This window comes from Macaca mulatta, chromosome 12, assembly GCF_049350105.2.
Source record: "Macaca mulatta isolate MMU2019108-1 chromosome 12, T2T-MMU8v2.0, whole genome shotgun sequence".
In the NCBI taxonomy this organism is placed as follows: domain Eukaryota; kingdom Metazoa; phylum Chordata; class Mammalia; order Primates; family Cercopithecidae; genus Macaca; species Macaca mulatta.
The window spans coordinates 83,401,842-83,429,588 of record NC_133417.1 but is presented as its reverse complement, the minus strand read 5'-3'; the positions used below and the strand labels follow the sequence as shown (position 1 = coordinate 83,429,588).

At 39.3% G+C, this 27,747-nt stretch overlaps 2 protein-coding genes and 1 pseudogene across 10 annotated transcripts in view; 1 reads left to right on the top strand and 2 right to left on the bottom strand.

The window, feature by feature from the left end:
• The first annotated feature begins 1,481 nt into the window (after positions 1-1,481).
• FKBP7 (FKBP prolyl isomerase 7) lies at positions 1,482-14,805 on the top strand. Of its 3 annotated transcripts, none has more exons than XM_001098893.5 (4): positions 1,482-1,807; positions 2,932-3,083; positions 10,654-10,784; positions 14,484-14,805. In XM_001098893.5, exons 1-4 carry the CDS (start codon positions 1,587-1,589, stop codon positions 14,643-14,645), a joined length of 666 nt encoding a protein of 221 aa, XP_001098893.4. In that variant the 5' UTR covers positions 1,482-1,586; the 3' UTR covers positions 14,646-14,805. The 3 variants fall into 3 exon arrangements, with proteins under 3 accessions (XP_001098893.4, XP_014965927.3, XP_077813416.1); XM_015110441.3 differs by having other exon boundaries at positions 10,651-10,784; XM_077957290.1 differs by lacking the exon at positions 10,654-10,784.
• Positions 14,806-18,127: 3,322 nt separating this feature from the next.
• Positions 18,128-27,747, bottom strand: part of PJVK (pejvakin) — a 46,886-nt gene continuing 37,266 nt past the window's right edge. The window contains exons 1-7 of one of the 7 annotated variants that reach the window (XM_077957283.1): positions 27,186-27,698; positions 25,439-25,628; positions 24,527-24,722; positions 22,904-23,045; positions 20,876-20,993; positions 19,046-19,144; positions 18,128-18,536 (exon numbers count right to left, since the gene is read on the bottom strand). In XM_077957283.1, coding sequence (XP_077813409.1) covers positions 18,244-18,536; positions 19,046-19,144; positions 20,876-20,993; positions 22,904-23,045; positions 24,527-24,722; positions 25,439-25,628; positions 27,186-27,215 — 1,068 coding nt within the window. In that variant the 5' untranslated portion in view covers positions 27,216-27,698 and the 3' untranslated portion in view covers positions 18,128-18,243. Of the gene's footprint in view, positions 18,537-19,045; positions 19,145-20,875; positions 20,994-22,903; positions 23,046-24,526; positions 24,723-24,852; positions 24,972-25,438; positions 25,672-26,319; positions 26,757-27,185; positions 27,699-27,747 lie in introns of those variants that run through there. The other 6 variants (XM_077957285.1, XM_077957289.1, XM_077957287.1 and 3 more) reach the window with 6 other exon arrangements.
• Positions 23,397-24,453, bottom strand: LOC106992613 (nuclear migration protein nudC pseudogene; annotated as a pseudogene).

Sequence of the window (27,747 nt, the reverse complement as noted above, 5' to 3'; positions counted from 1 at the left end):
CCCTCGGGCACTTAGTTCTCTCGGGTTTTCCTGGGTTTTTTTTTTTTTTTCTGAAAAAATAAATAAAAGCCTTCCTATTTCTGTTTGCTTCGTATTTTCCTCATATTCAAGGGGTCTGAAATTATCTCCTATGAAGGCAATGTGCAACAGACGGGGTCCTCTGACAAGGAATGGCGAGGGCCCCCCAAGGAACTGTCATCACGCTGATAATTTACCTTGGATAGCCACAATTTTATTTAGAATATAAAACATTGAACTTGACTTTGGAATTTTATTCTAGAAAGGAGGACTTCCCCCTAGCTTTTATGATTTTTGAAACTCCTGCTTGGACGCAATCGTCATCTTGCATAATCGACAGTAATTTTCAGGTTTATGGAATTTTGCAAACTTTAAGCAAAGCACATCAATCGGGCTCAGTGCTGCGGCTTTTCTTCGCATCACCCAGGTGGAATAGCACCTCTACTCCCAGAACTTAATCCAGGCGAATGCAAAAGGCCTTTGCTGGTTTTCTGGTTTGGATAGTCTTTAGGTATTCACTCGGAAACAAGGCGAATTGATGGAGGAAAGAGTGATGGATAGATATATAATAAATATAATTCAATGACAGGATCTAGGCGGTGGGTGTACGAGTGTTTACTGTAAAATTCAACTTTTCTGTGTATTTTAAAGGTTTTCGTACTAAAATTGGTGGTGGGGAGGTGTGGTCACACAGATTTGACCAAAAACCTGGCTGCGTATTAGCTGTGAGATTAGGAAAAAATACCCAATACTCAAGTTTTCTTGACTGATGTGGAAAATTACGTATCCCATGGGATTGGTACAAAAAAGTCAAAAGACCATTCTCCGCACTACCAGAGGCCCTCGAATCAAGGGCGGCCCCTAGTGGAGGGGGAAAGAAATGCAAGCCAGCGGCGGTCGCTGAATCCTGGAGGTCGGCTCTCGGAAATGCCTGCAGCCAGGCGGAGGAGCTGCTGCACCGCAGTTTCTTCGCGTCGGGCTGGCCTTCAGGTTGTGCGACTCAGCCTGGAACTTCTGAATGCAAGACTCCGACCTGAGGATTCGCTTCAAGGACACCCCAGAAGCACCCAGGAAGCCACCGCCAGCCTATTTTTTACGCTCCTTTTCCAGCATGCTTCTTCCTCCCCCCAGTATCTATCTGCTCGTTCCGTAGGGGTCTTAGAAGTCTTTTGCTTCCACAAATGACAACCATATTCCCTGACTCTACGACATCCCTGGCTGTTTATTTCGTCTTATGCCAGTTCCATTTTAGAAATGCCAATGTTGTCACCGAACCCTGAGGAAACCGGCTGTAAAATATGCGGGTTTAGCGAGAAGCAGAGCGAGTGTGCGGTGCAATCTTAGAGATGAGAACAGCCAGCCCGGGGGCCTAGAAACAGCGTTAACCGCGCTGAGCCCGCTGCCCAAGGAGGAGGGGTTGGGCCTGTGAGAGGGCAGGGCCGCGTCTATGGCCCAGCCCCGGCCCTTTGTGACAGTGTACAACGCCTGCCACGCGTCGGAACTCGGCGCGGGGCATCCAAGGGGCGCGAGTGACACGCGGGAGGGAGAGCGCTGTTCTGCTGGAGCCGATGCCAGAAACCATGCATTTCTTATTCAGATTCATTGTTTTCTTTTATCTATGGGGCCTTTTTACTGCTCAGAGACAAAAGAAAGAGGAGAGCACCGAAGAAGTGAAAATAGAAGTTTTGCATCGTCCAGAAAACTGCTCTAAGACAAGCAAGAAGGGAGACCTACTAAATGCCCATTATGACGGCTACCTGGCTAAAGACGGGTCGAAATTCTACTGCAGGTAGGAAATGCTGCGAGCTGCCCACGCGTCCAGTTGCACAAAATCTTGCCTGCCTCCACCAAGCGTAAGCCTTACTGGTTGGTTGGTTGGTTGGTTGGTTGGTTGGTTGGTTGGTTGGGGTTTTATTTTTTAACAGTAAAAGTTGAGCCCTTTATTCATTAAATATATATATATATGTAATATATATATATGTGTGGTTCTCTAATAAACTGAATATTTCTATTTAAAGTATTGAAAATGTTGGTCCAATAAATTATCGAAAATACAGTACATCCACACACACACCAACCACTACCATTACCTTTAATTCTGGGACCTCCAGAATTAAATCAAGGTTCTGCCTGTAAGGATGTTCACATTTTTCCCTTGCCGGAAGTATTGAGTCTTTACGGAGGAATACATGGAATAACGAGATTTAACTCTGGCCTTCAGAAGCACGATTTTTATAGGTTGTGGCCACTTTCTATCAAGAAAAACCATTACTTCCCTGGTGACTTCTGGTGGGCCCTGCTCCCCCATTCCACCTGGTGCCTACTCTGATTTAATTGATGGCTTATTACTCAGAGGGAGAATCTTTTCTTCATCCTGTAAAGATAGGACTGGGTAAGATAGTTCCATCCATTTAGAATAAAATAGAGAAATTTAATAAGAATTTATACAGTTTTTAAATTTAATATTATATTAGGATTTAATAAGAATATAGACTATATTACTAGAATTTAATAAGAAAATATACCATTTTAAATTACTTTTAAAATGACTTTTTGAGGCTAAACCTGCCTCATCATTTTTTACAACACACTCAGGGGAGTTAAATGAGTTCTTTGTACAAGCCATGCAGCTAGTTAGGGGCTGGAGACCCATTAAAAAGTTAACTGTTGAATAGGTTTTGTAAAGATAACAATTTTAAAAAATGAGATGGCTCTTAATGATTAGCTTTGGGCAAATCATACTTCTTTCTGGTGATTATAGGGAAGTTTGAGTCAAACACCCGGTTAGGGGTTTTAGAAAGAGTGCTTATACAGGAATGATGGTTAGAGAGGACTCCAATTGTAAATGCCCAGCTGTATTTTCAAGTTTGATTTCTTGAAATCAGTTTACTTAAGTATTGTTTTTTATTATAGCCGGACACAAAATGAAGGCCACCCCAAATGGTTTGTTCTTGGTGTTGGGCAAGTGATAAAAGGCCTAGACATTGCTATGATGGATATGTGCCCTGGAGAAAAGCGAAAAGTAGTTATACCCCCTTCATTTGCATACGGAAAGGAAGGCCATGGTAAGATGTTTAATTTTAATTTCTTGTTTTAGTTATATTTTAAAAATGATTAGTAGATTTCTGGGTATGTAGGTCTGAAAGAATTGAAAGCCCAGTCTCAAAAAGAAATATTTGTACAGCCATGCTCATAGCAGCCACGTACAGTAGACAAGAGATGGAAGCAAGCCACATGTCCATAGATGATAGAGAAATGGATAAACAGCCGGGCGCGGTGGCTCACGCCTGTAATCCCAGCACTTTGGGAGGCCGAGGCGGGCGGATCACGAGGTCAGGAGATCGAGACCATCCTGGCTAACACGGTGAAACCCCGTCTCTACTAAAAATGCAAAAAATTAGCCGGGCGAGGCGGCGGGCGCCTGTAGTCCCAGCTACTCGGGAGGCTGAGGCAGGAGAATGGCATGAACCCGGGAGGCGGAGCTTGCAGTGAGCCGAGATCGCGCCATTGCACTCCAGCCTGGGCGACTAAGCGAGACTCTGTCTCAAAAAAAAAAAAAAAAAGAGAAATGGATAAACAAAATGAATATATGCGTATATGGAAGCCAGGCACAGTGGCTCACGCCTGTAATCCCAACAGTTTGGGAGGCCAAGTTGGTAGGATCGCTTGAGGCCAGGACCAGCCTGAGCAACAGCAAGACCCTGCTCTACAAAAAAAAAAAAAAAAAAAAAAAAAAACCCACGTGAAATGGAATATTATTCAGCCTTAAAAAGGAAGAAAATTCTGAGACATTCACCAACATGTATCAGCCTTGAGGACATTATGCTAAATGAAATAAACCAGTCACAAAAAGATAAATACTGTATAATTCCACTTATATGAGGTACCTAGAGTAGTCAAATTAATAGAGACAAAGTAGAAGGGTGATTGCCAGAGGCTGAAGTGAGAGGGAAAAGGGGGAGTGTTGACCAATGGGTATAGAGTTTCAGTTTTGCCAGAGGAAGAGTTCTGGAGATTGGTTGCATGGCAGCATAAATGTACTTTACTGAACAACACACTTGAAAATCGTTATGATGGTAAATTTTATGTTATGTGAATTTTACCACAATTAAAAACAAAAAAAGTAAAATAAATAAAAAATGATAGATGAAATAAAGAGAACAGTTGAGTCCAATGACCTTAAGCTCTATCTAGTTCAGTCCAGTCCCCTCTTTTTGTTTATAAAGACATTGTTTGAATATAGATATCTGGCCAGAGTTCTTTCTTCTACATTGTGGCAACACTCATGATGATTCTGTATATTCTATAAGCTCTATCTTAAGCATTTTTTTTTGAGACGGAGTCTCGCTCTGTGGCCCAGGCTGGAGGGTAGTGGCACGATCTCGGCTCACTGCAAGCTCTGCCTCCTGGGTTCACGCCATTCTCCTGCCTCAGCCTCCTGAGTAGCTGGGACTACAGGTGTCCACCACCATGCCTGGCTAATTTTTTGTATTTTTAGTAGAGACGGGGTTTCACTGTGTTAGCCAGGATGGTCTCGATCTCCTGACCTCGTGATCCGCCCGCCTCGGTCTCCCAAAGTGCTGGGATTAGAGGCTAAGCCACTGTGCCTGGCCAAGCATTTTTATTGTTTTCAGCATATGTCATTATTACATAAATATTTATAACAGATCTTTGGTAAGCAGTACCAAAGTTAAATTCATAAAACTCAGAAACTGGAACATGTGGGTTTAGAGTAAAAGGACAGGACGGGCACACTGTAAAAGGAACATCTGAGATATAATAAGCTGTCAGTCATTATTACCCCAATACAGGACAAGCCTTCAAATGTGTAAGAAATGATCTTATTCTTTCAATATCTTGCCTATTTTTAAAATCGTAGAGCAAAAAGATCTGAAAACCTAGGTAAAGCAAATAAATGGGAAAAATGTTTGTATCATATATGAAGACTGACTTACACTAACCAATAATGAAAATGACATATCCCTAGAAATGGGCCAAATTCATAAATAAGCACCCACTAGCAAAAAATTACAAATGGCCTTTAAGTCTGTGAGAATACTTAATTTTATTCATAATTAAAGAAATTAAAAATGAGACACCATATTTCACTCATCAGATTAGCAAAGACAAAACAACTTGGCAAAAGCATGGAAAAATCAGCATTATTGCTGGGAATGGAAATCATTCAACTTCTCTAACAATTGTTATCAAAAGTGAAAATGCAGGCCCAGGTGTGGTGGCTGATACCTGTAATTCCAGCACTTTGGGAGGCTGAGGTGGGCAGATCACTTCAGGTCAGGAGTTCGAGACCAGTCTGGCCAACATGGTGAAACCCCGCCTCCACTAAAAATACAAAAATTAGCTGGTTGTGGTAGAGTGTGTCTGTAATCCCAGCTACTTGGGAGGCTGAGGCAGGAGAATCACTTGAACCTGGGAGGCAGAAGTTGCGGTGAGCCGAGATTGTGCCACTGTACTCCAGCCTGGGCTACACAGTGAGACTCCATCTCAAAGAAAAAAAGTGAAAATGCACATGCCTTCTTATTCCAGTAGTTCCATTTCCAGGAATATGCACAAAGGTATGTGTAAAAGAACATTCACTGCAGGCATTTTTGTGGGGGAGGGTAGCAAAAGGCTGGAAACCACCTCCTATCCATCAGTGGGAAATTAGTTAAATATAATATATCTACACAATGAATTACTGTGTAGCCAGTAAAAAGAATTAAGTAGAGCTATACTTATTAATATGTTAAAAATAAAGTGGAGGCCAGGCATGGTGGCTTCATGCCTATAATCCTAGCACTTTGAGAGGCTAAGGTGGGAGGATCACTTGAGCCCAGGAGTCTGAAAGCAAACTGGGCAATGCAGGGAGACCCAATCGCTACAGAAAATTAAAAAGTTAGCCAGCTGTGGCGGTATCCGCCTGTGGTCCCAACTACTCAGGGTGCTGAGGTGGGAGGATCCCTTGAGCCTGGGAGGTCAAGGCTGCTGTGAGCTGTGTTTGTGCCACTGCACTCCAACCTGTGGACTAGACTATATTCCACTTTTGGGATATGTATTGAGCATCAGTGCCAGGCTTTGTAGGCACTGGGCATAAAGCAGTGACCAAAGTAGACACTACTCCCGATCCTCTATGAGCTTGTATCTCAGAGGAGGAGTTTCACATATGCCTGTATCTACACAAAAATACATCTGGAAGAATATGCAGTCATCTGATGACATTAAGTGTTCCTGGGAAGGAGGCCTCAGGGTCAAGGATGAGAAGATTTCTTTTCATTCTAACATTTTGTACCATTTGAAAGTTTTATAGTGCATGTATTAATTTTTCCAAAATTAAATTTTTAAATTACAAAAATTGAGTGTAGCAGAACAGAGAAGAAAATTTTTAAAGCAGGCAGGGAGGATGGGCAGCCTGACAGACAGGCTGCACCTTGCATCCTTTGTTAGGTTCTTGCTCCACGTTGCTGCTTGAAGGCTGTACAGAAAGAATCTTTGCCTCCTTACCCTATTTAGAGCCACTGCTAACTCCACCTGTTTGAAATAGTAAAGATCAATTTTCCACAATGAGATATGGCATTGCTCCCAAATATTTCATGGAAGTGGCATGCCTTCTTTGAGGCCGTTTTATTAGTCATTAAGAGTTCTTTCCAGCAAAATCGGGGCATCAGTGCCCCACATTGGATTGGCGGGTGGTGGGGGGTTGTCAGTGCTTCGAGTCAGACCCAGTCAGGCTTAAAACTCCTAAAGAGACAATTTCCAGATAACTTCAGCTTTATTTTTAATGCTTTTTGCCAATAATTTGATCCCATCAGAACAGCTCTATGGTACCATAATTTATATATCCTGTTTTTATTTGTATAGGAACCTGGGAGAAAGAGAAGGAAAATTGAAAATAAATTAAGTCAAATGCAATACTTGTGCTAAAAATCTGTCAAAAGTTAAGGCCACTTCTAGGCAAAATGATGGAGGAAGAGTTTGCCTTTCAGTCTCTTTCTCATTTTCAAAGTTTTCCTTTCTGTCTTGTGTTGTGTCTTCAGATGCCTCCACATTCTGCCTACCACTAGAGCACCCACTCTCCTATCTGCCTGGAGCACACACATCTGTCATCATCAGGTGCTCATCCAGGGTTCACCACCCTCAGGCAAAGGACCACTTAGCTTATCCTTTTCATAAAGTAATTTATCCTTAGATATGAATGACTACCCAGGCTGCCTAAGCTCTTAATAAATCAGAAACTTGCTGCAGAGATATAGAAGTTTGACATGAAACAAGTTCCTATTCAATTGGAGGTATCTCTAACAAACATTAAAGTGAATAATCTCACTAGTAATACCACCAGCACCCTCATTTTACAGGAAAGGAAACTGAGGCCCCAAAAAGTGTGTTAATTGGACCATAGTTAATACTGGCCTTGCCTGCATTGCAATACCTTGGATTACATTATTTTAAAAGTTGCAGTGTAGACCTTAAGTAACTGTTTAACAATCTCTTGATTAAATAAGCATTTAAAAGTAAGTTGTTATTAAGACGTGACATTAGCTATAACTTTATTTTAGGTAGTACTTGAAGAAGTCTTTCTTCTGTAAAATATCCTTGTCTCATGTCACAGAACAACCCTGCATGTCTTGAAATGCATGTGACTTGTTAGTGCTTAAATAACAATATATAACAAGAAAAAGAGGTAATTGGCAATATATCCTTTTTTTTTTTTTTTTTTTTTTTTTTTTGTGATGGAGTCTTACTCTGTCGCCCAACTGGAGTGCAGCGGTGTGACTGATTTTGGCTCACTGCAGCCTCTCCCTCCCGGGTTCAAGCTACTCTCCTGCCTCAGCCTCTGAGTAGCTGGGATTACAGGCACACGCCAGCATGCCTGGCTAATTTTTGTTTTTTTAGTAGAGACGGGGTTTCACCATGTTGGCCAGGCAGGTCTTGAACTCCTGGTGGCTTATACCACTGCGCCTGGCCAATGTTTTCTGTTTATAGCAAAATTGTTCAAAAACTGCCTATGTACCTACGATATTTTTTCTTAAGAAATTTATGTTTTGGGCTGGGCACAGTGGCGTATACCTGTAATCCTAGCACTTTGGGAGGCTGAGGTGGGTGGATCACCTGAGGCCGGGAGTTCAAGACCAGCCTGGCCAACATAGTGAAACCCCATATCTACTAAAAATACAAAAAATAGCTGGGCGTGGCGGTGCATGCCTGTAGTCCCAGCTACTTGGGAGGCTGAGACACAAGAATCACTTGAACTCAGGAGGTGGAGGTTGCAGTGAGCCAAGATTGTGCCACTGCACTACGGCCTGGGCAACAGAGCAGATTCTGTCTCAAAAAAAAAAAGAAAGAAAGAAATTTGAATTTGTGTTTTGAATTTGCCTTGAATTATTGTCAGAAGTAATTGTTTTTCTGTAATAAGGAGATTATAACTGGAAAAAATAGGAATAGGTTTTATAAAACGACCATTGACTCAATCTCTAGCTCTTCCACTCTAAAGTCAGGTAATATGTGGTGCATTAGGTTAGGACTTTTATGTTAGTCATATGATGCATGGGTAGATCCTTCTATGTTTTCTCTTTGAAAACTACTAATCTGCTACTCCTTTTGGCTATAACTCACAAACTCTTTTCTCTTCAGATTATATAAAGACTTTAGCTAGAATGCTTCACTTTTTTATTAAAGAAATTGCTGTTTCCTTCCAAGGACAAACATTTTAAAAATAAATGATATGGGTCATTCATTTGACAAATTGGACTGTCTGCAGTAGATCAGGCACTGTGTGAGACACTGGCAATATACTGATGACACAAGCTACCCACTGCCCCTTAGGAAGTTATTTCTGCAGGTCATTTTTATGACATATATATCTGAAATAGCCCATTGTTTATTAAAATCACCTGTGACATCATGGCCTGGCACGGTGGCTCACGCCTATAATCCCAGCACTTTGGGAGGCCAAGGCAGGTGGATCATTTGAGGTCAAGAGTTTGAGACCAGTCTGGCCAACATGGTGAATCCCCATCTCTACTAATAAAGTACAAAAAATTGCCACCAGGAATGGTGGCAGATGCCTGTAATCCCAGCTACTCAGGAGGCTGAGGCAGGAGAATTGCTTGAACCTGGGAGGCAGAGGTTACAGTGAGCCGAGATCGTGCCATTGCACTCTAGCCTGGGTGACAGAGGAATTTTCTTGTCCAAAAAGAAAAAAAAAAATCTGTGACATCAGCTAATAGGTTAACTTAATTAAAGAGAGCAATTCTAGCCAGGCACAGTGGCTCACATCTGTAAGCCTAGCACTTAGGGAAGCCAAAGCAAGCAGATCACCTGAGGTCAGGAGTTCAAGACCAGCCTGGCCAACATGGCGAAACCCTGTCTCTACTAATAATACAATGCCTGGTGTGCACCTGTAATCCCAGCTACTCAGGAGGCTGAGGTAGGAGAATGGCTTGAACCCAGAAGGCAGAGGCTGTAGTAAGCGGAGATTGCGCTACTGCACTCCAGCCTGGGAAACAGAGTGAGACTCCGTCTCAAAAAAAACAAATAGATAAAAATAAAAAGAGGTATTCAACTTAATGCTTAAAAATGTATACAATTTCTTTGTAAAATTGTTACTGAATTTTTCTTTTATTTTTAATTTTTTTTTTTTTTTTTTTTAATAGAGACAGGGTCTCACTATGTTGCCCAGGTTGGTCTCAAACTCCTGGGCTCAAGTGATCCTCCTGTCTCGGTCTCCCAGAGTGCTGGAATTACACGTGTGAGCCACCATGCCCAGCCTGTTACTGGATTTTTCTATCATTGCACTTATTTTTTAATGTCTATAAAAAATTTGAAAGACAAATATATTGATACTTATGTTTTATTTATGCTTCCAAATAACTACACAAAATCATTTTCTAGAAGATTACTCATCTATGCTTTGAAATTTTTCTGCCCCTGCATTTCTTCTCTGTGCCACCTCTCTTCTGTATTGATGATAGGAGAGTACAGTTGTCTCTCAGTACCTGTTAGAGATTGGTTTCAAGACTTTCTCATGGATTCCAAAATCCACAGAAGCTCAAGCCCCTAATATAAAATGGCATCACATTTGCATATAACCTCCGCACATCTTCCAGTGTACTTTAAATCATCTCTAGATTACTTATAATATCTAATACAATGTAAATGTTATGTAAAAGGTTTTTGTATTGGTTAGGGAATAATGACAAGAAAAAAGTCTGTACGTGTTTATTACACACACAACTATCCTTTTTTTGTATGAATATTTTCAAGCTGAGACCGGTTGAATCCACAGATGCAGAACCCACAGATATGGAGGGTCATATCCATGTATTAATAAAAATTTATGATTTGTACTTAATCAAGAAATAGTGGTCCCATAGGTCCTTTGAATTGACTTGGTTCAGAAACATGCGGAAAAAATATTCCTAAAAAGTATTTATAAAAAAAGAGAAAAAAAGCAAAAATGAAAACTCTTGAAAAGCTGAAAGAAGTTATAAAAGATGAGAAAAAATTAAAAATTGTGAGTATTCAGATAGCAATTCTTATCAACATGAAATAATGTAATATGGTTATGGCAGTTCATGAGTAGATATTTGAACCATATCTTTACGTAAGTTAAACTGCTAAAATTTATACCCTTAGCAGAAGGCAAGATTCCACCTGATGCTACATTGATTTTTGAGATTGAACTTTATGCTGTGACCAAAGGACCACGGAGCATTGAGACATTTAAACAGATAGACACGGACAATGACAGGCAACTCTCTAAAGCCGAGGTAATTCAAACCAATTTCATGTGTATAGTCTAATTTTTTTATCTCAGTTTAAATACATCTGTTTTTACAACTATTACTTTTTAGGTCTAGCTAGCATGGGCTCTGATCACTGCTTTTATAGAGCTGGTCACTAAAAAATAATCTAAGCGCTTAGAAAAAGCTCTAAGCTTTTTCAGTATAAACCTTGTGAGTCATCCTCTTCAATTGCCTTTCTCCCTACAAGAGAGTCATTAAAATCCCAAATTATTCATCTCTACAGTGCTCTTCCAGTTTCTAGACTACACTAGCATATCTCTTTTTCAGGCAACACTGTAAGAATTTGCAACAGGGCAAATAATTCACGCCTCATAGGATTATGAAAAGAGCTAGCAAGGATCTGAATTGAGTGGGCTAGAAAGTTGGTAAACAGGAGCCAGGAGTTCAGCCAGCTAGCTTCTGTATCTCAGTCTTGTAATAAAGATCTTGTAATAATAATGATAATTGGGCTGGGCATGTGGCTCATGCCTAAAATCTCAACACTTTGGGAGGCCGAGGTGGGAAGATTGCTTGAGCCCAGGAGTTCAAGACCAGCCTGGGCAACATAGGGAGACCCGTCTCTACAAAAAATTTAATAAATTAGCCAGGTGTGGTGGTGCATACCTGTGGTCCCAGCTAGGAGGCTGAGGTAGGAGGATCGCTTGGGCCCAGGAGGTTGAGGCTGCAGTGAGCTGTGATCGTGCCACTGCACTCCAGCCTGGAAGATAGACTGAGACCTTGTCTCCAAAAAAAAAAAAAAAAAAAAAAAGAGATAATAATAGGTAACATTTATTTTGTACTTTTAGTACCAGATACTATTTATAAGCATATAAGTATGTGAACTTATCTAATCTTCATGATAGTTTATGGGGCAGACACTATTGTCATCATCTCCACTTTTAGATGGGGAAAATAATAATCAGGTTAACTAGCCAAAAATCACACAGTAGTAAGGGGCAAAACCTGGGCCATCTGGCTTCATGAGTCTTCTTACAGTTTAATTTTTCTTAGAGACAGGGTCTTGCTCTGTTGCCCATGCCAGGGTGGAGTGATCATAGCTCACTGCACCCTTGAATCCCTGGACTCAAGTGATACCCCAGCATGCCACCACACCCAGCTAATTATTTTTGTTTAAGAGATGGAGTCTCACTACATTGCCCAGGCTAGTCTTGAACTCCTGGCCTCAAGTGATTCTCCTTCAGCCTCCCAAAGTGCTGGGATTACAGGCATGAACCACCATGCCTGGCCCACTACTGTATTTTTAACTTTGGACTTAGACTGCTTCTTTTGGAGAAAATCATGAATGTTTCAAGTCTAATACTATTTATTGAAGTCTAATGTTTTACTTAGTCCCACTGACCATACTCTTGCTTAAAATTAGTAAACCAGCTGTCTCCCCTCTTAACTAGTTAGGAGACATTTAAAAATGCATAACTCTACCACATAAGTGAGTAGTAAAAGATTGATTTCAAGTGATAAAAATAAGTCTTTTTCTCTGTTGCTTTTTCATCTCCTTCTCCAATCCTTTCCCCACCCAGTTCAACTTCTTACACCTGGATATTAGTAATGACTTTCCCTTCAAGCATCTTGGTTGGCCAACAGTGGAAGAAGGAGAAGGGAACATGTCCTGTTCTTAAGAAGAAGGGCAGTTACAGGGGTGGCAAATGGTTCCCAAGGTGTACTTCTCCATTGACTCCTTATTCACTTCTCTATTGACTCCTTATCACCCTTTTTTAGAGTGAATAGCAGCTGCAGCTGAATTTGCATAGTACCCAAGGGCTCAGCCTATGCACACAGACCACTCATTATCACAGGCACACCAAGAGCCATGTTCTGCAGTATGACTACTCCACAGTAAGACATTAGACAATCTTAAATTCTTTTCTGGAAAATAAAAATAGAGAAAATTCAAAATACTAATCTACTTAGCTACAATTTCCCTGGATGTCTTTGTGATATCAGCTGCTTTATCGCCAGATGGATGAGAGTGATTTTCACTAACTTGAATAACAATAGCTATCTTTTATTGATGGCCATAATCATTATTCTAATCCTTGCATCAATCCTACAATATAGATACTTATTTACCTCCTTTTACAGATGACAAAACTGAGGTTCAGAGAGGTTAATTTGCACACGACCACACAGCAAATCCAAGGCAAAGCCTGAATTAGAAACATGAACTAAAAAAAAAAACAAAAAAACTTTATTCATTGTCAGAAAGATTAAGTAAACTATTTTATCAGTTTCATCTTTAAAAAAGAAAAAGAAAAATATTTCTTTAGTATTAAAGGGGAAGGATGGGGGAAATACAGTGTTTTATTAAATTAAAAAGTGGAAATAGTGTGGAACCCATTACTAGCAAAATTAAGGTCATGTTCTTACCCACTGTCTTTCTGTACCTCTGTACTATAGTGTACTGGAAAAGGAGTCGAGTTTAAGCATCAGCAATATTGGTTGTGTAAAAATAAATGAACTTACTTAGAAACTGAGAAATATTTGAAGCTATTAAAAATTGTTTACACCTACCTAGGACTGCTAAGCTTTGGCTGGAAGAAAAAAATTCGTCTCCCTCATGTAGGACCAAAGTCCCATTTGAGAACAGTTGATGTATCCTTCATTAAGGTCCACTGATTGCTCTAAAATAAAGTCAACTTGCAATGGGTTGACCGTAGGATATGTATTGCGAAAAACCTCTCAAACTCTAGCTTTCAAAAATACTCTTGCCTCTTTAATGCCAGCCTTACTGAACATTACCTCCAGATGATTGTGCATTGCTTTCTTTAGTTATTATAAGGATTAGTGCTTTCCAGTGGAAATATAATTTGAGTTACACATATAATTTTAAAATTTTTATAGTCACATCTTAAAAAGTAAAAAGATATAGGTGAAATTAATTTTAATGTTATATCTTCACTCAATATATCTAAAATATTGCCATTTCTATATGAGATCAATATAAAAGTTATCAATTAGATATACTTTTTGAAGCCTTCAAGATCTGTTATATATTTTACATTTGTAGTAACATGTCTCATTTTGATCTAGCCATGTTTCAAGTGCTCATTAGTCACATGTGGCTAGTGGCTACTATATTGGACAATACTTTTAATGTGTGTTTGCATAGAGAAATTTTATATAATTAGTGAATACTTCAGGATTCCTTTCTTTATTTGACATTATTAAAGAGATTATTATAGTTATGTAGATTTGGAAGAGAGCAATAGAAGCCTAGAAAAACTTAAAATACTAAATTTTATTTCAAAACCTATGGTTATATTTTATTGATTATATAACATATTCATTAGTTTTAGAGATTATAGAAATGCCAATTTGGTTTTTTTTCACTAATGGCAGTCATGCATTATTTTCCTTTGATAATATGAACAGCATGGATTATTAGAAAGCATTTAGTTTCAACAAAGTTCAATTTAAATATTAATCTTTGAGTATGTACCACTAACCATCTATCATCTTAGGGAAAACTAATTTGAAGACCTGTTTCTCTCCAAAACATTGCTTCAAAGAGTAAGAAAAATAAAACCTCAAATAGCTTTTCAAACTGTTGTGTCATTTACTATAAGTAATCCTGGACATGAATTTCATTATTATAAATATTCTCAAAGTTACTGGAAATTTACTGTGATGGCTTTTAATTAAAGGAATGTTATTTTGGCCTTCCAGATAAACCTCTACTTGCAAAGTGAATTTGAAAAAGATGAGAAGCCACGTGACAAGTCATATCAGGATGCAGTTTTAGAAGATATTTTTAAGAAGAATGACCATGATGGTGATGGCTTCATTTCTCCCAAGGAATACAATGTATACCAACACGATGAACTATAGCATATTTGTATTTCTACTTTTTTTAGCTATTTACTGTACTTTATGTATAAAACAATGTCACTTTTCTTCAAGTTGTATTTTCTATTTTCCCCTATGAGAAGATATTTGATCTCCCCAATACATTGATTTTGCTATAATAAATGTGAGGCTGTTTTGCAAACTTAACTTGTAGGAATGGTATGATTGTGTTTCCTGTTGCTTTATTCTGTAAACGAGAATTGTAGCACTATGAAACAGACTTCTCGGTCCCAGTGGGCATTTCTTCGCCTTTCAGGATGTAGGAGGACGTATACAGTATGTCAAAAACTGCAAGCTTTTCCCAACTTTAACCTTACCAGCATGTTAATATCCAGTTTTTTTATACTTTAAAAGTTAAAGTGCCTCATATTTTTAAAATATCCAATAAGGACCCAGGAATTAGCATTTCACTTGTTTATACATCTTATAACATTATGAAGAGGATATAAAAATCCTAGAACTGAAGAGTCTTCCTTTGGTATATGTGCAGGAAGAAAGTTGTATATCTCTGTTCCACAAAGAACACAACACAGTCTCTATACTTTTTGGTGTAAGCTTCTAGCCTTGGTTATTTTCCAGTGCAGAATGTTTAAAGATATTTGACCAAACCAAAGACTTTGCCTCTTATAGCAAGCATAGAGAGTGTACTGCCTGGCTTTTGCATTCCTTCAGACATTATTATAAATGTGCAACTCCTCTTCCCTCTTTAAACCTGTATAAGATGTCTGCCACCCCAAGCTTTTGTCTTGATAGTTTTAAATTGATGCCATGAAATTTCTTAGTTTTTGTTCCCTTTTTCTAGTTATCTCTTTCCTTATGTCACCTCATTTCCCATCATTCTTGTCATTAATGATGAATGATCATTACAAATTGGTATGCTGTCAAATTTTGATAAATGTGCCAAACAAAGGAGGATATACAGTGCCATGGCAGTTTTGTGTCATGGTCAAGTTATGATATCATATGACTTGAGAATAGTATGTAAGAGATGCTGTAGAAGATCACGTTGGAGGCCGGGCGCGGTGGCTCAAGCCTGTAATCCCAGCACTTTGGGAGGCCAAGACGGGCGGATCACGGGGTCAGGAGATCGAGACCATCCTGGCTAACACAGTGAAACCCCGTCTCTACTAAAAAAATACAAAAAAATAGCCGGGCGAGGTGGCAGGCGCCTGTAGTCCCAGCTACTCGGGAGGCTGAGGCAGGAGAATAGCGCAAACCCGGGAGGCAGAGCTTGCAGTGAGCTGAGATCCGGCCACTGCACTCCAGCCTGGGCAACAGCGCGAGACTCCCTCTCAAAAAAAAAAAAAAAAAGATCACGTTGGTACCAAAGAAAGGGCACGTGTCTATCAGAACATAGAAGATTTTGCATACTGCATGATATGGTTAGGCTTTGTGTCCACACCCAAATCTCATCTTGAATTATAATCCCCATAATTTCCATAATCCCCACATGTCAATGGAGAGACCAGGTGGAGGTAACTGAATCATAGGGGTGTTTCCCCCATGCTGTTCTCATGCAATCTTTGGTTTTATAAGTGTTTGATAGTTCCTCCTGCATTCATTCTCCCGCCTGCCACCTTGTGAAGAAGGTCCTTGCTTCCCTGCCTTCCACCAAGATTGTAAGTTTCCTGAGGCCTCCCCAGCCATGGGAAACCGTGAGTCAATTTAACCTCTTTTCTTTATCAATTACCCAGTCTAGGGCAGTTCTTTACAGCAGTGTGAAAGTGGACTACTACACTGCATATATAGGAAAGTATGGTCAGACAGTAAATAGCTCTGTTCAAAATAATTGAGTTCCCAACAAGTGAAGTTTTTTCTACCTTCTGAAACTTGCTCTTTCCAAACCATTGTTCATCCTTTAACTTCTTTACACTATCAAAAATTCTATTTAAAAATAGAGGGCTTTCAGATGAGTATGTACAAAAACAAGTGTACATAGGGGTAACACAACCATGAGATTAGTAAATAACACATGGCTAGCACATAATTTGACACCTCATAAAACAAGGATCTGTACTATCTTTTCCTTCCTCCCAATATTTAACACTTTCTCACGTGTTTAATCATTTACTCTTTCATTGCCTTCCCTCAGAAAAACCTGCTCCGTTGAAGTAAACTAAGTAACTCAATATTCTTTATTTTGGTTTGGAAGCTGTCTCCATTCTCTGTATCCATATTAAGAAGTCACCTTATAATCTAAACTTTGTAATTCTAATTTTTTGTCCCATTATTTTTCATACAAAGTGCTTTTAAACTTGTTTTTAAAAAATGACAGATAATGCCACATGAATAGGGAGATGATTCATTCTAAAACTTGTATTTACACAATTAAAAATAAATTTCTAATCATTCTACATACAATACAGTGTACAAGTATTTCATATCGGCATGATTGCCTTCTGCCTTCATATGCATATATGTGGCATTCAGTGCCGTGACTACATTTCGAGTTCTAGAATTTTAACATTTTATTCATTATCAATTATTTTAATAAAGGTAAATAGTAATTTAGGTTGTGTATGAAAAATCCAGATTTCTCAACAGATTAAAAATATCTTTCAGAACTGAATATGTTAAATGTTTTAAACATTTTCAAAGAAACAGATGTGTCTTATCTGTCTTAACTTTACAATGACAGTATTGCGTTTTATGAAGACGAAACTCGTGAGCATACCCACATCATAGAATGGCAGCCCATTACTACTATCAGTCACCTTGTTAACTGTGTACACAAAACCCTATGTTGAGTTCAGTGTGCTTTTAATTTGATACTGCAATTAAACATTTAGGATTGCATTAAATTATTAACACATTTTTCTCATTTTACCAGACCAAAGGCAATAGTTGAAACACCATAAAGTTGCTACTTGTGCAGTCTTGTCATCCTTACATGTTGAATTGAAAGTTGATTGAAAATAAAATTGGTATTTAGAAAAATCTCTTAATTATATAAAAAGTTATCTAGGCCAGGTGCAGTGGCTCACACCTATAATCCCAGCACTTTGGAGACCGAGGCAAGTGGATCACAAGGTCAGGAGTTCAAGACTAGCCTGGCCAAGATGGTAAAACCCCATCTCTACTAAAAATACAAAAAATTAGCCAGGGGTGGTGGCAGGCGCCAGTAATCCCAGCTACTTAGGAGGCTGAGGCAGAGAATTGCTTGAACCCAGGAGGCAAAGGTTGCAGTGAGCCAAGATCGTGCCACTGTACTCCAGCCTGGGCAACAGAGCAAGGCTCTGTCTTAAAAAACAAAAAAAAAAGTTATCTAAAATGATAGACTACATCCCAAAAATGATTCTAAAGTGACTGGCAAGATTATGAAAGAACATCTCTATTCTGAATGTTACATGTGAATCTTTTTTGATATAAATAGTGTTATTAATTTTCATGACAACTTAAGAAACAGACACTACTGTCATCATCACTACTTTATAGATAGGGAAAATGATACCCAGACAGGTTAATTTCTTTCTGTTTTTCTCATTTTAATTTAACTCATCAAACCAAACCTAGATAATTTAGGGAAGGTTTGTGGCACAACTGCACCTACAACACCAACATGGTATATTCATTTTTCATTTTATTTCATCCTCTTGTGCCAAATATCAAAACAAGGAACTGCATGAAGTCTCACATACTTCTGACCATCAACAGAACACTGAAAGCACCCATAAACTGTCTCCCTTTTGAAGTTCCCCATTCCACAGAGTATGCACGGCCCTTTGGGAATGTTGTGATTAAGTAAGTTAACTCGAATATGGGTCCCTTCTTTGAGTGAAATATCAGTCATGCTGAGAGGTTTGTCATAGTAGTCAGAAAAAAGATCATCCAAGTAAAGCTGTGAACGAGAAATTACATCCATCACTCTTCTATCTAAAAAGACAAAAACAGAACAGAAATGTGTTAGAAGTGAAAATGAAAAATACATAATGCAAATAGCATTAATAAATATGTGAATCCACTAGTCATGAAATAATTTGGCTTTTCTTTTTTTTTTTTTCTGGCTCTATCACCCAAGCTAGAGGGCAGTGGCGCGATCTCCACTTACTACAACCTCCGCCTCTCGGGCTCAAGTGATCCTCCTACCTCAGCCTCTCAAGTAGCGGGGACTACAGATGCACACCACCACAACCAACTAATTTTTTTTCTTTTATATGCTTTGTACAGATGGGGTTTTGTCACATTGCCCAAGCTGGTTTCAAACTTCTGAGCACTAGCAATCTGCCTGCCCTGGCCTCCCAAAGTGCTGGGATTATAGGTATGAGCCACTGTACCAGCCAGGCTTTTAAATTCAAATTTTTCCTTAACAGATGGGATTACTGAATAGAAAACCTCATGCATTAAGCCAGGAAAGAAAAAAAAGACATTCACAATGGACATACTTCTTTCAAATAGGATATTTCTCAACCTGTACAGCAGTGCAAATGTTGCCGTTTCTTCCCTTTCAAATCCTCCTTTTGACACTGAAGTGACACAAAGGTCTACAAAAAAAATTGTTAGAAGATGTAATAACTTGAATAATTCATGTTTTATTGTTTGATGGGGTGATGAATTCTGGTACAAACCATTCATTGTATTTTTTAAAAAGTTAACTTTTACATACTTTTGGAAAAGGTAACATTCACATGGTACAAAATTCATACAAAAAGGAGATACAGCGACAAATAAGTCTCTGGTCCACCCTGTATCCAGCCACAGTCTTCTACCTCAGGGGCTCATACTCCAGAAATACTCCATATATTTTACAAGCATAAAGAAAGATGTATGTATACATGTATGTGTATAAAATTATTTATGCCCAAATAGTTACATATTATACTCAGCTCTTTAAAAATATCCATTAAAAGTATTATATTCTTATTGGCTTCATAGTATTCTCTTGTAAGGATGCACCATTATTTAGTCTCCTTAAAGTTGTTTCCAATCTCTTGTTATTGAGGACTGAATATACTTGCACTCATATCATTTCATATATGTGTAAATATATCTGTAGGATAAATTCCTAGAAGTGGAAGTCCAAATTATACGTATATTTTAAATTCTTGTGGATATATCAGTCCATTTACATTCCTCCCAACCATCAATAAAACTGTAAAAACTTAAAATTTACTTAATAAGACCTAGTATTTGGAAGCGTAATAGGGTGACTATAGTCAAAACAATGTAATTGTACAGTTTTTTCTCCATCTTAGACTGAGAATTTGTACATTTTAAATAACTAAAAGAATTTGTACATTTTTAAATAACTAAATAACTAAAAGAGTATAATTGAATTGTTTGTAACACAAAGGATAAATGCTTGAGGGGATGGATACCCCATTTTCCATGATGTGATTATTATTGCACTGTATACCTGTATCAAAATACCTCATGTACTCCATATATAAATAAATATATATCTATCTACTATATAGCCACAAAAATTAAAAATATTTTTTAAAAAAACAATTTACTTAACATGTAGTTTTGTTTTGTTTCTGGACTCCCTATTCCCTCCTCCTACAAAATTGCAGAAATGAACAAAAACAGGTCTAAAAACATTTGTAAATTACCATGGCTAGGGGACTCCCTTTCCTGATCCTTTGGGCTACACCTGGGCTTGTTCCAGTTGGCCAACAGACCTTAAAGACCTGTGAAATGTAGAGACCTAAAGTGAGCTGCACTTAGGTATTATACAAGGTGACAATTTTGGAGGAAGTATTTTTACCTTTTAAAGTTATTTTTTAGGAAGAGTGCAAGGGGAAGCTTGTTATGATAAGTAAAACTGAAGTAAGAAAAGCTGTCTTTAGATGCCCTGGTTTGGGAATCCTAACACTTCAGGCATCCTACTATCTACCTACTCCTCTGTTTGCCACCACCAAAAACTACCTATAAGAAAGTCATTTATTATCTCCCCATGTAAGCTAAGGAATACTTTGTCAGTAGATGACATTTTAGCTCTTATTTATAATTTTAAATGGGGTAGTGGAGAGTTTACAACCTTCACCAAGAAGCAGAAAAGTGGAATGGGGAAGCAGGGAAGGGAAGACCTTTCTCAGCTATTTTGCCCAAGCATAAGATTGACAGTGCTGACAGCATCTTCTATAATTGTTAGACACAAGAAAAGAGAGAGAGAGAGAGAAAGAGAGAGAGAGAGAGAGAGAGAGCCCATGCCCTGTTGGATGCTCCTTAAAAATATAGTCATTTGTATTTCATGCAGACCCTTAACTCACCAAAGGCACCATCCAGGTATATGAAGAGTTCAAAAACACTGAAAGCTATGGTTGTATGTGCTGGGAAAACAATAGCTTTGTCCCTTCCCTTGGGATTCTGTTCATCCATAAAGTGAAACTATATTGAATAAATATATAACATTATTAAGTATTATAACACGTAAGGATAGCTTTCTGGAGAAACAAAACATCTCATAAAATCCTACCAAACAAAACAAAAAATTCCCAAGTAAAGAATTATTCTGCTTGAATTAAACCATTTTTTATAGCAGAGATCCAATTGGTCCAACAGAAACTCCTGGTCTATATTAGGAAATACTTCTGCACTTTTCACTTACTTTGGTATTACAGCCCATGATTAGTGCTACCACAACCATAATGCTCTGGAGTAGAAGCCTTTTTTTTCACCAGGAAATCTTAGAAAGCAGTGCTAGAGTTTAAGTTTTCAGCCTAGCCTGTCTACCATTCCAAAGCCCTCCAGAGTTTTAATCCAATCAAGTCATTATTAGGTGTCACTGAATGACAAAGATAAACAATATCATAATTGAGCTGAAAATTAAACACAGATAATTTTCTAATTCTTTTTATTGTTTCAGAGACAGGCTCTCTCTCTGTCACCCAGTCTGGAGGGAAGTGGCACAATCATAGCTTACTGTAACCTTGAACTCCTGGCTGCTCCTGCATCGTAAGGTGTCCCCGCTAGGTCCTGAGCTCGAACCTGCAAACTGCTGGTTGGACACGGAGCCCATGGTCATCAGCTGAGCCCTTGGCCCTAGGTCCCTAGTTGGGTGGTTGCTGGTCCCAGAGAAGTCTGAAGGCAAAGGGGTGGTTTGGAGAAGAGGCTGCTACATCTTCCCCAGCACAATAGCGGTGGGAGGGCCCACGGCTCTTCAAAGGCTCCCAAATTCTAAAAGACAATGACCCAAACCCCCACAGGCAGCCCCCTGCCTCAGGACTATAGGCGTGTGCCACCACACCCAGCTAATTCTTTTATTTTTTGTAGAGACAAGGTCTCATTATTTTGCTCAGGTTGGTCTTGAACTCCTGGCCCCAGGCTTTCTATCTCAGTCTTCCTAAGCACTGGGATTACAGGCATGATCCACTGCACCTTGCAGCTAATATTTTTTAAAGGATTTAACTAACCTTGAATAAAGCATGTATGGCCATTGATAATATTAACTTTGAAAAACTATTTGAATATAAAAATATAAATTCAGCTTTTAAAAATTCAAAGTGTAAAAACTCTATCACTTAAAAAACAACTCAGCTTAAGCACTCAATTTTTATTCCTAAAACAGCACTTAAATAGTAATATGAGGGACTCCATTATGCATGTAATTTCACAAGGATTACTGTTTTTGCATTATGTTACTTTTTTTTTTTTTTTTTTTGGTTGGGGTTTTTGTCTTGTTTTGTTTTGTTTGAGACGGAGTCTCACTCTGCCACCCAGGTTAGAGTGCAGTGGCACAATCTCGGCTCACTGCAACCTCCACCTCCTAGGTTTAAGCGATTCTTGTGCCTCAGCTTCCTGAGTGGCTGGGATTACAGGGGTGCACCACCACACCTGGCTAATTTTTGTATTTTCAGTAGAGATGGGGTTTCTCTATGTTACCCAACTTGATCTCCAACTCCTGACTGCAAGTGATCCGCCCACCTCGGCCTTCCAAAATGCTAGGGTTACAGGCGTGAACCACTGTGCCTAGCCAAAAACTATACCACTTAAAATCAGTTCAACTCACTCAATTTTTATTCTTAAAACAACACTTAAATAGTAATTTGAGGGACTCCAGTATGCATGTAATTTCATAAGGATTACTGTTTTTGCATTATATTACACATGTTTAGAACCCCAACATTTCTTTTTTTCATACTCTAGAATAGACATTGCTGTGCAAAACCCCATACAACTGCAGCTTTTTCATCAGAACATTTGACAAAATACACAAGTCTGACGAGAAATTCAATACTTAAAAAAATTCCCATGGCAACACTTTAGTTAGTAAGAGAAGCCCAACGAGTGTGGTTTACCCGCATTGCTTCCCCTCGAATTCCAGCATGCACAGACAGTGAGCACTGTCGTGTGGTTCGGATGCTCTCCATGACCACACACAATACTGCCTTTCTGCTGCTCCTTGACTGACGTATCAAGCTGTGGTCAAAGTTAATTTTTCTAAAATAAAGAAGATACATTCACAAGACTCTGTAACATCTAATTACACATAATCAAGTACATTTTTTGCTGTCATGTGTTATTCATTCATAGTTCACCTAATAGTAAATCAAGGCAATCCTAATAGTCAGAAAATACACCCAAAAGAAATGTAATAATTTGTCTCTCCTATCTGTTTTCTTAAAACATGCTTATACACAATGTTTCACTCCGTCTGTTGAAAGTCTTTTGATGGGGGACTCCATTTGTTGCAGACAGATTCCTCTATTATTTAAATCTAATAATTTAGCAAATGTGTGTAGAGCCAAAGCAATTTTGTGGAACAATTAAGTTTTGTTTAAGCCAAGTGACTTTTTTTATTTTTAAACTGGGCAAATCGTTTTAATGTGTAACAGTAGACCAACTAGGGAGGACAAGACCCCAAGCTCCAGCCTTTCCCCTGATGCCCTGGGACCTGTGTGCCTGGGCCAGTCCCATGCCTGCCCCAAGCCCTGAGGCCCACAAGTCCCAGAGAAGAGTGGGAAAGAAAGCTGGGTGGTTGCAGCTCAGCTCCAAGAGTTCAGGGAGGAAAAAACAGGGGCTAGTTGAATTTAGCCTTGGAAAAATACATCTCTGGATGCTGATCAATGAACTTCTTCAGAATCTCCTGTTTCTTCTGTTGGTCTGAGGTTTGCAGCCCCATGGACTTCTGTCTCTGGTCATATATCATCCTTTCCACCATGCTGCGAGTCTCACTGTCCAGGTCTGACAGCTTGGAATTCTCAGGGTTAATATTCTTGGTATTGATCTCAAGGTCACTGGACACCAAGCGGCTCCACCACTCCGTCTTATTGATCTTCTCCAGATGCAGAGTCACCACCTTGCCGTCCTCAATGAGCCACGAGCTCTCCTCCACCTTCACTTCATTGTAGAGCTCCCTATAGATGATCGCTGGCTGCCCCTTGAGCCCCATCCGGAGGTGCCACTGCAGCATGTCTACCACCACGTCCTTCCCTTTCAGCCGGAAGTTCAGACGGAAAGGGACTGCCAGGTCCAGCTCCGACAGGGTCTGGGTCCAGTGGTAATTGGGCAGGTCTGCCCCGTTGCCTAGGTTGGGCTTCAGTTTTTCTTTCTCCTTCTCTCTTCCTCCTCCTCATCTTCCTCAGTCTCCTGCTTTCCTGGGGAGTCAAGGCTGCCGTTCTTGAGCTGGGCCTCATGATTCTCTGCATCCTTTTTCTGGTCAATCTCTAGCTGCAGCCTCTCTGTGTCTTCGTCAGTTAGCTCCTTGATCTGGGGCCCTGAGGTCTCTGACTTAAACCAAGTGATTTTTGATATCTATCCTAATTCAAAGTTTGGATATACCACTAATGTATTTCAAACATACCTAGCAAATTACACTAGTAAAATACAACCTCAATGTTTTAAGCATTCTTTGTAATGAAGTTTATATAGCTAAAGTATTTAATTAAAACACTGAAATATATTAGGATTATTATACTGACCGTGTAGTAATTTCTTTGAGTAGTGTTGATACTTCCACTTCATGTTTGGTTACTATACCAAACGAAGCTTTCACCGCAATGGAATCTGATCCAGCAACATTAATCCCAACGTCATTTACAATATGGTTACCTCGCCTTCCATAGAGTGAAACATCGGATTCATCTTCATAATTCAGTAATTGATAAGATGAAATACCTTTACAAGAAGAAACGTAGTCTTTTTAAAACGTCTTTAATTTATCTTATGTAGATTATATATAGTAACACGTTAATTTACAATTGAAGACTCAATTACCCAAATGTTAGAGAAAGGCAACATTACTCACCAAGATTTAAAGTAGTAATTCAATTAATCTTACAACTAAAAGAAACACATAGCCAGAATTCTTAAAAGGAACTCAAATTTTCTATTCAGCCAACAGAACTTCTTAAGCATCAAGATCCACTGGGCAATTCAAAGAAAAAATAAGCGTTTATAAGCAGTAACTCATTAAAATATCAGCTTATTAAATAACCTACCCTTCAAATACATTTCAGTTTACCAATTGTAATAATTGCATTGTAAAAAATAAATACAAATTACTTTCATCTCATTTGACCATATAAGATAGGTAAGCCCAAATAATACCCCATTTTATAGATGAAGAAATATGTCATAGTCTAAGTTGATCTGATTAAAACAATTTATAAAATAATTGATAGATTTGAAAATTATTTGACCAATAAGAGATTTGATATTATACAAACTTTCGGCATTGTTAATCTTAATAACATTATTATACTACCATCATAATAAAAGTTGCTTTAATCATTGAAAATGTGTATTACTAATGTAAGTAGCATATATGACCTATGTTTAGGTTACCAATAATACAGACGAATGAGTTGGCACTCCCAAACATTTAAACTTACCAGCTGAAATTTCTCTGTCTCCTAGGAGAATATCTTTCAGTGTAAAAGGTGTTGAAGTAAATTTATACCTAGGAAACAGAAAGCATCGCTTCTTTTTTACCACCAGACTTAGAGGTTGATATTTGTCAGCTTCACTGAGGCTTGGAACAGGAACTAATCTCCCTCCATCTCCAACTTGCTTGACAAAGCTCTTGGTAGCAGCAGCAAACATATTAAAATCAAAATGTCATCAACTGCAACCCCCAGATAAATCCATTTTTAAAGACGAAAATCAGGCACAAAATTAAGCATTGCTTGTTTTTAAATATAATTATACATCTTAAAAATACAAAGCATGGTTTCACCAAGTAGTTTACCACTGTATAATTCACTGCCTCCGCTCATGTGCTCAGGTAATGAATTATAGATCAACAATGTAAAACGATATGCTAAGAGCATGTTTAATTTGGAATGGCAGGCTATAGCACTAAAATATACACAGAAAACTAATAACGTAAAAATATGACCAATGTCTATGATAAGGATCACAGTAGATAGCGATTTGCCACTGGCAATGGGCCAATTTTAAGGGAAGTATATAGCACTGTGGGAAGCAATGCAATTTAGGCACTAACAATAGTCCCGGATACAATCTACAGTGGACCTAGTCCAAAGGGAATTCCTTCACAAGTCCACACTGGAATTTTGGCAACACGAAAGTGCTGTTTTGAATCCTCACGGCATACAGTTCATTGATAGAGCATTTCATTCATTTTCCATCTTACATGTTTACAAAACTGTGTTTAATATTAAATATGAATTCACAGATATAAACAATTACATGCAGATCTTTATAAAAAAATAAAGCCACATTACATGTAAGTAACTATATAAACTATTACCTAGTGGTTTCTTACTCTGAAGTTGGACACATAGACTCTATCCTTTTGAAATGGAGTCCTGCTGCATCTTTTTGTTTCATTATTATCCCAGCTACTGGGATAGTAATAAGAGCTATCTATATAAAGTTCTGGCCTGTTTTTAAGTGATTTTGTGGCTAAAAATGAACTTTATCTGAGTGCTGAAATGTTTTGGCATAGGTGTTATGTGGAGTTCATATATTTTGAAATAGTGACTATGTATCCCTTCCAATAAGATATCCATTAAAACAGTGATGGATAGTAATCTATATACATACATATATAGATGGAGAAGAAGAGAGAATAGGCTCTAATTAAAGCATCAAATGATATAATTTGATTAGATTCGGAACATCTTTCACTTGCTTTCAAGCATCCAGGGCTCACATGCTAACAAAATAACAAACCACTTTTTTTTTTTTTTTGAGATGGAGTCTGACTCTGTCGCCCAGGCTGGAGCGAAGTGGCGCTATCTCGGCTCACTGCAACATCCGCCTCCCGGGTTCAAGCGATTCTCCTGCCTCAGCCTCCCGAGTAGCTGGAATTACAGGCGCATGCCATCACGCCCGGCTAATTTTTGTATTTTTAGTAGAGACAGGGTTTCACCATGTTGTCCAGGCTGGTCTCGAACTCCTGAGCTCAGGCGATCCGCCTGCCTCGGCCTCCCGAAGTGCTGGGAATACAGGCGTGAGCCACCGCGCCCGGCCATAAATCACTTTTAATAATATCCTTTCGTACGAAGAGCATCGTGCAAAGCAATCTTCCATAACACCGCGTAAGCACAGGACGGCATTTCAGCTAGTGCCTAGCAAGCCCCTGGAGAAGCGACACGACATCCAATGGCCCACCAAAGGTGCTGCATCCCAGGCAAACGCCATTACAACCGACTACACAGGTCCCCAGAAAGGCCTTCGTTTACTCCTAACGTTTTGCTGGGATGCACTGACCCAGCATTCCGTCTCGCGACGAAAGCCCAGAAGACAAAGGAGCCCGCCTGGCGGGAAAGGAGGGGGTGTTTGGACGTCCCCGCGTGTTCCCAAACACCGGGCTCGGGGACTCGAAGAGCCCACCGCAGCCCCCTGGAGCGTACATATCCGGGGTCTCAAGCTTCAGAACCAGGCCCGGGAGACTCCCTGGAATTCTGCCTTCCGAATTTTCAAATCTTTTTCTTAAAGTGACACAGCCCCCAATCCGTCCTCCCCTCAAAGGGTTAACTTCAGGCCTCAACGACCCTAGACCCACGCCGGACAATCCCTCTAATCCCTCTCTCCGGGAAAGAAACGGCCTCCTCCTAAGGACAAAGAACTACGGCCTGAGGGCCAGTTACTGCAGGCTGGTCAGGGCCGGCAGAGGCGGGCGCTGAGAACCCCGGGAGCCCAATGCCTGTGCCCAGGCGGGAGCGGGGCGGAG

Coding starts and splice junctions, on each gene's coding strand:
- FKBP7 (XM_015110441.3), top strand. CDS start 1,587: ATGCCAGAAACCATGCATTTCTTATTCAGATTCATTGTTTTCTTTTAT. Junction 1,808..2,931: donor GGGTCGAAATTCTACTGCAG/GTAGGAAATGCT, acceptor TTTTTATTATAG/CCGGACACAAAATGAAGGCC. Junction 10,785..14,483: donor GGCAACTCTCTAAAGCCGAG/GTAATTCAAACC, acceptor TTGGCCTTCCAG/ATAAACCTCTACTTGCAAAG.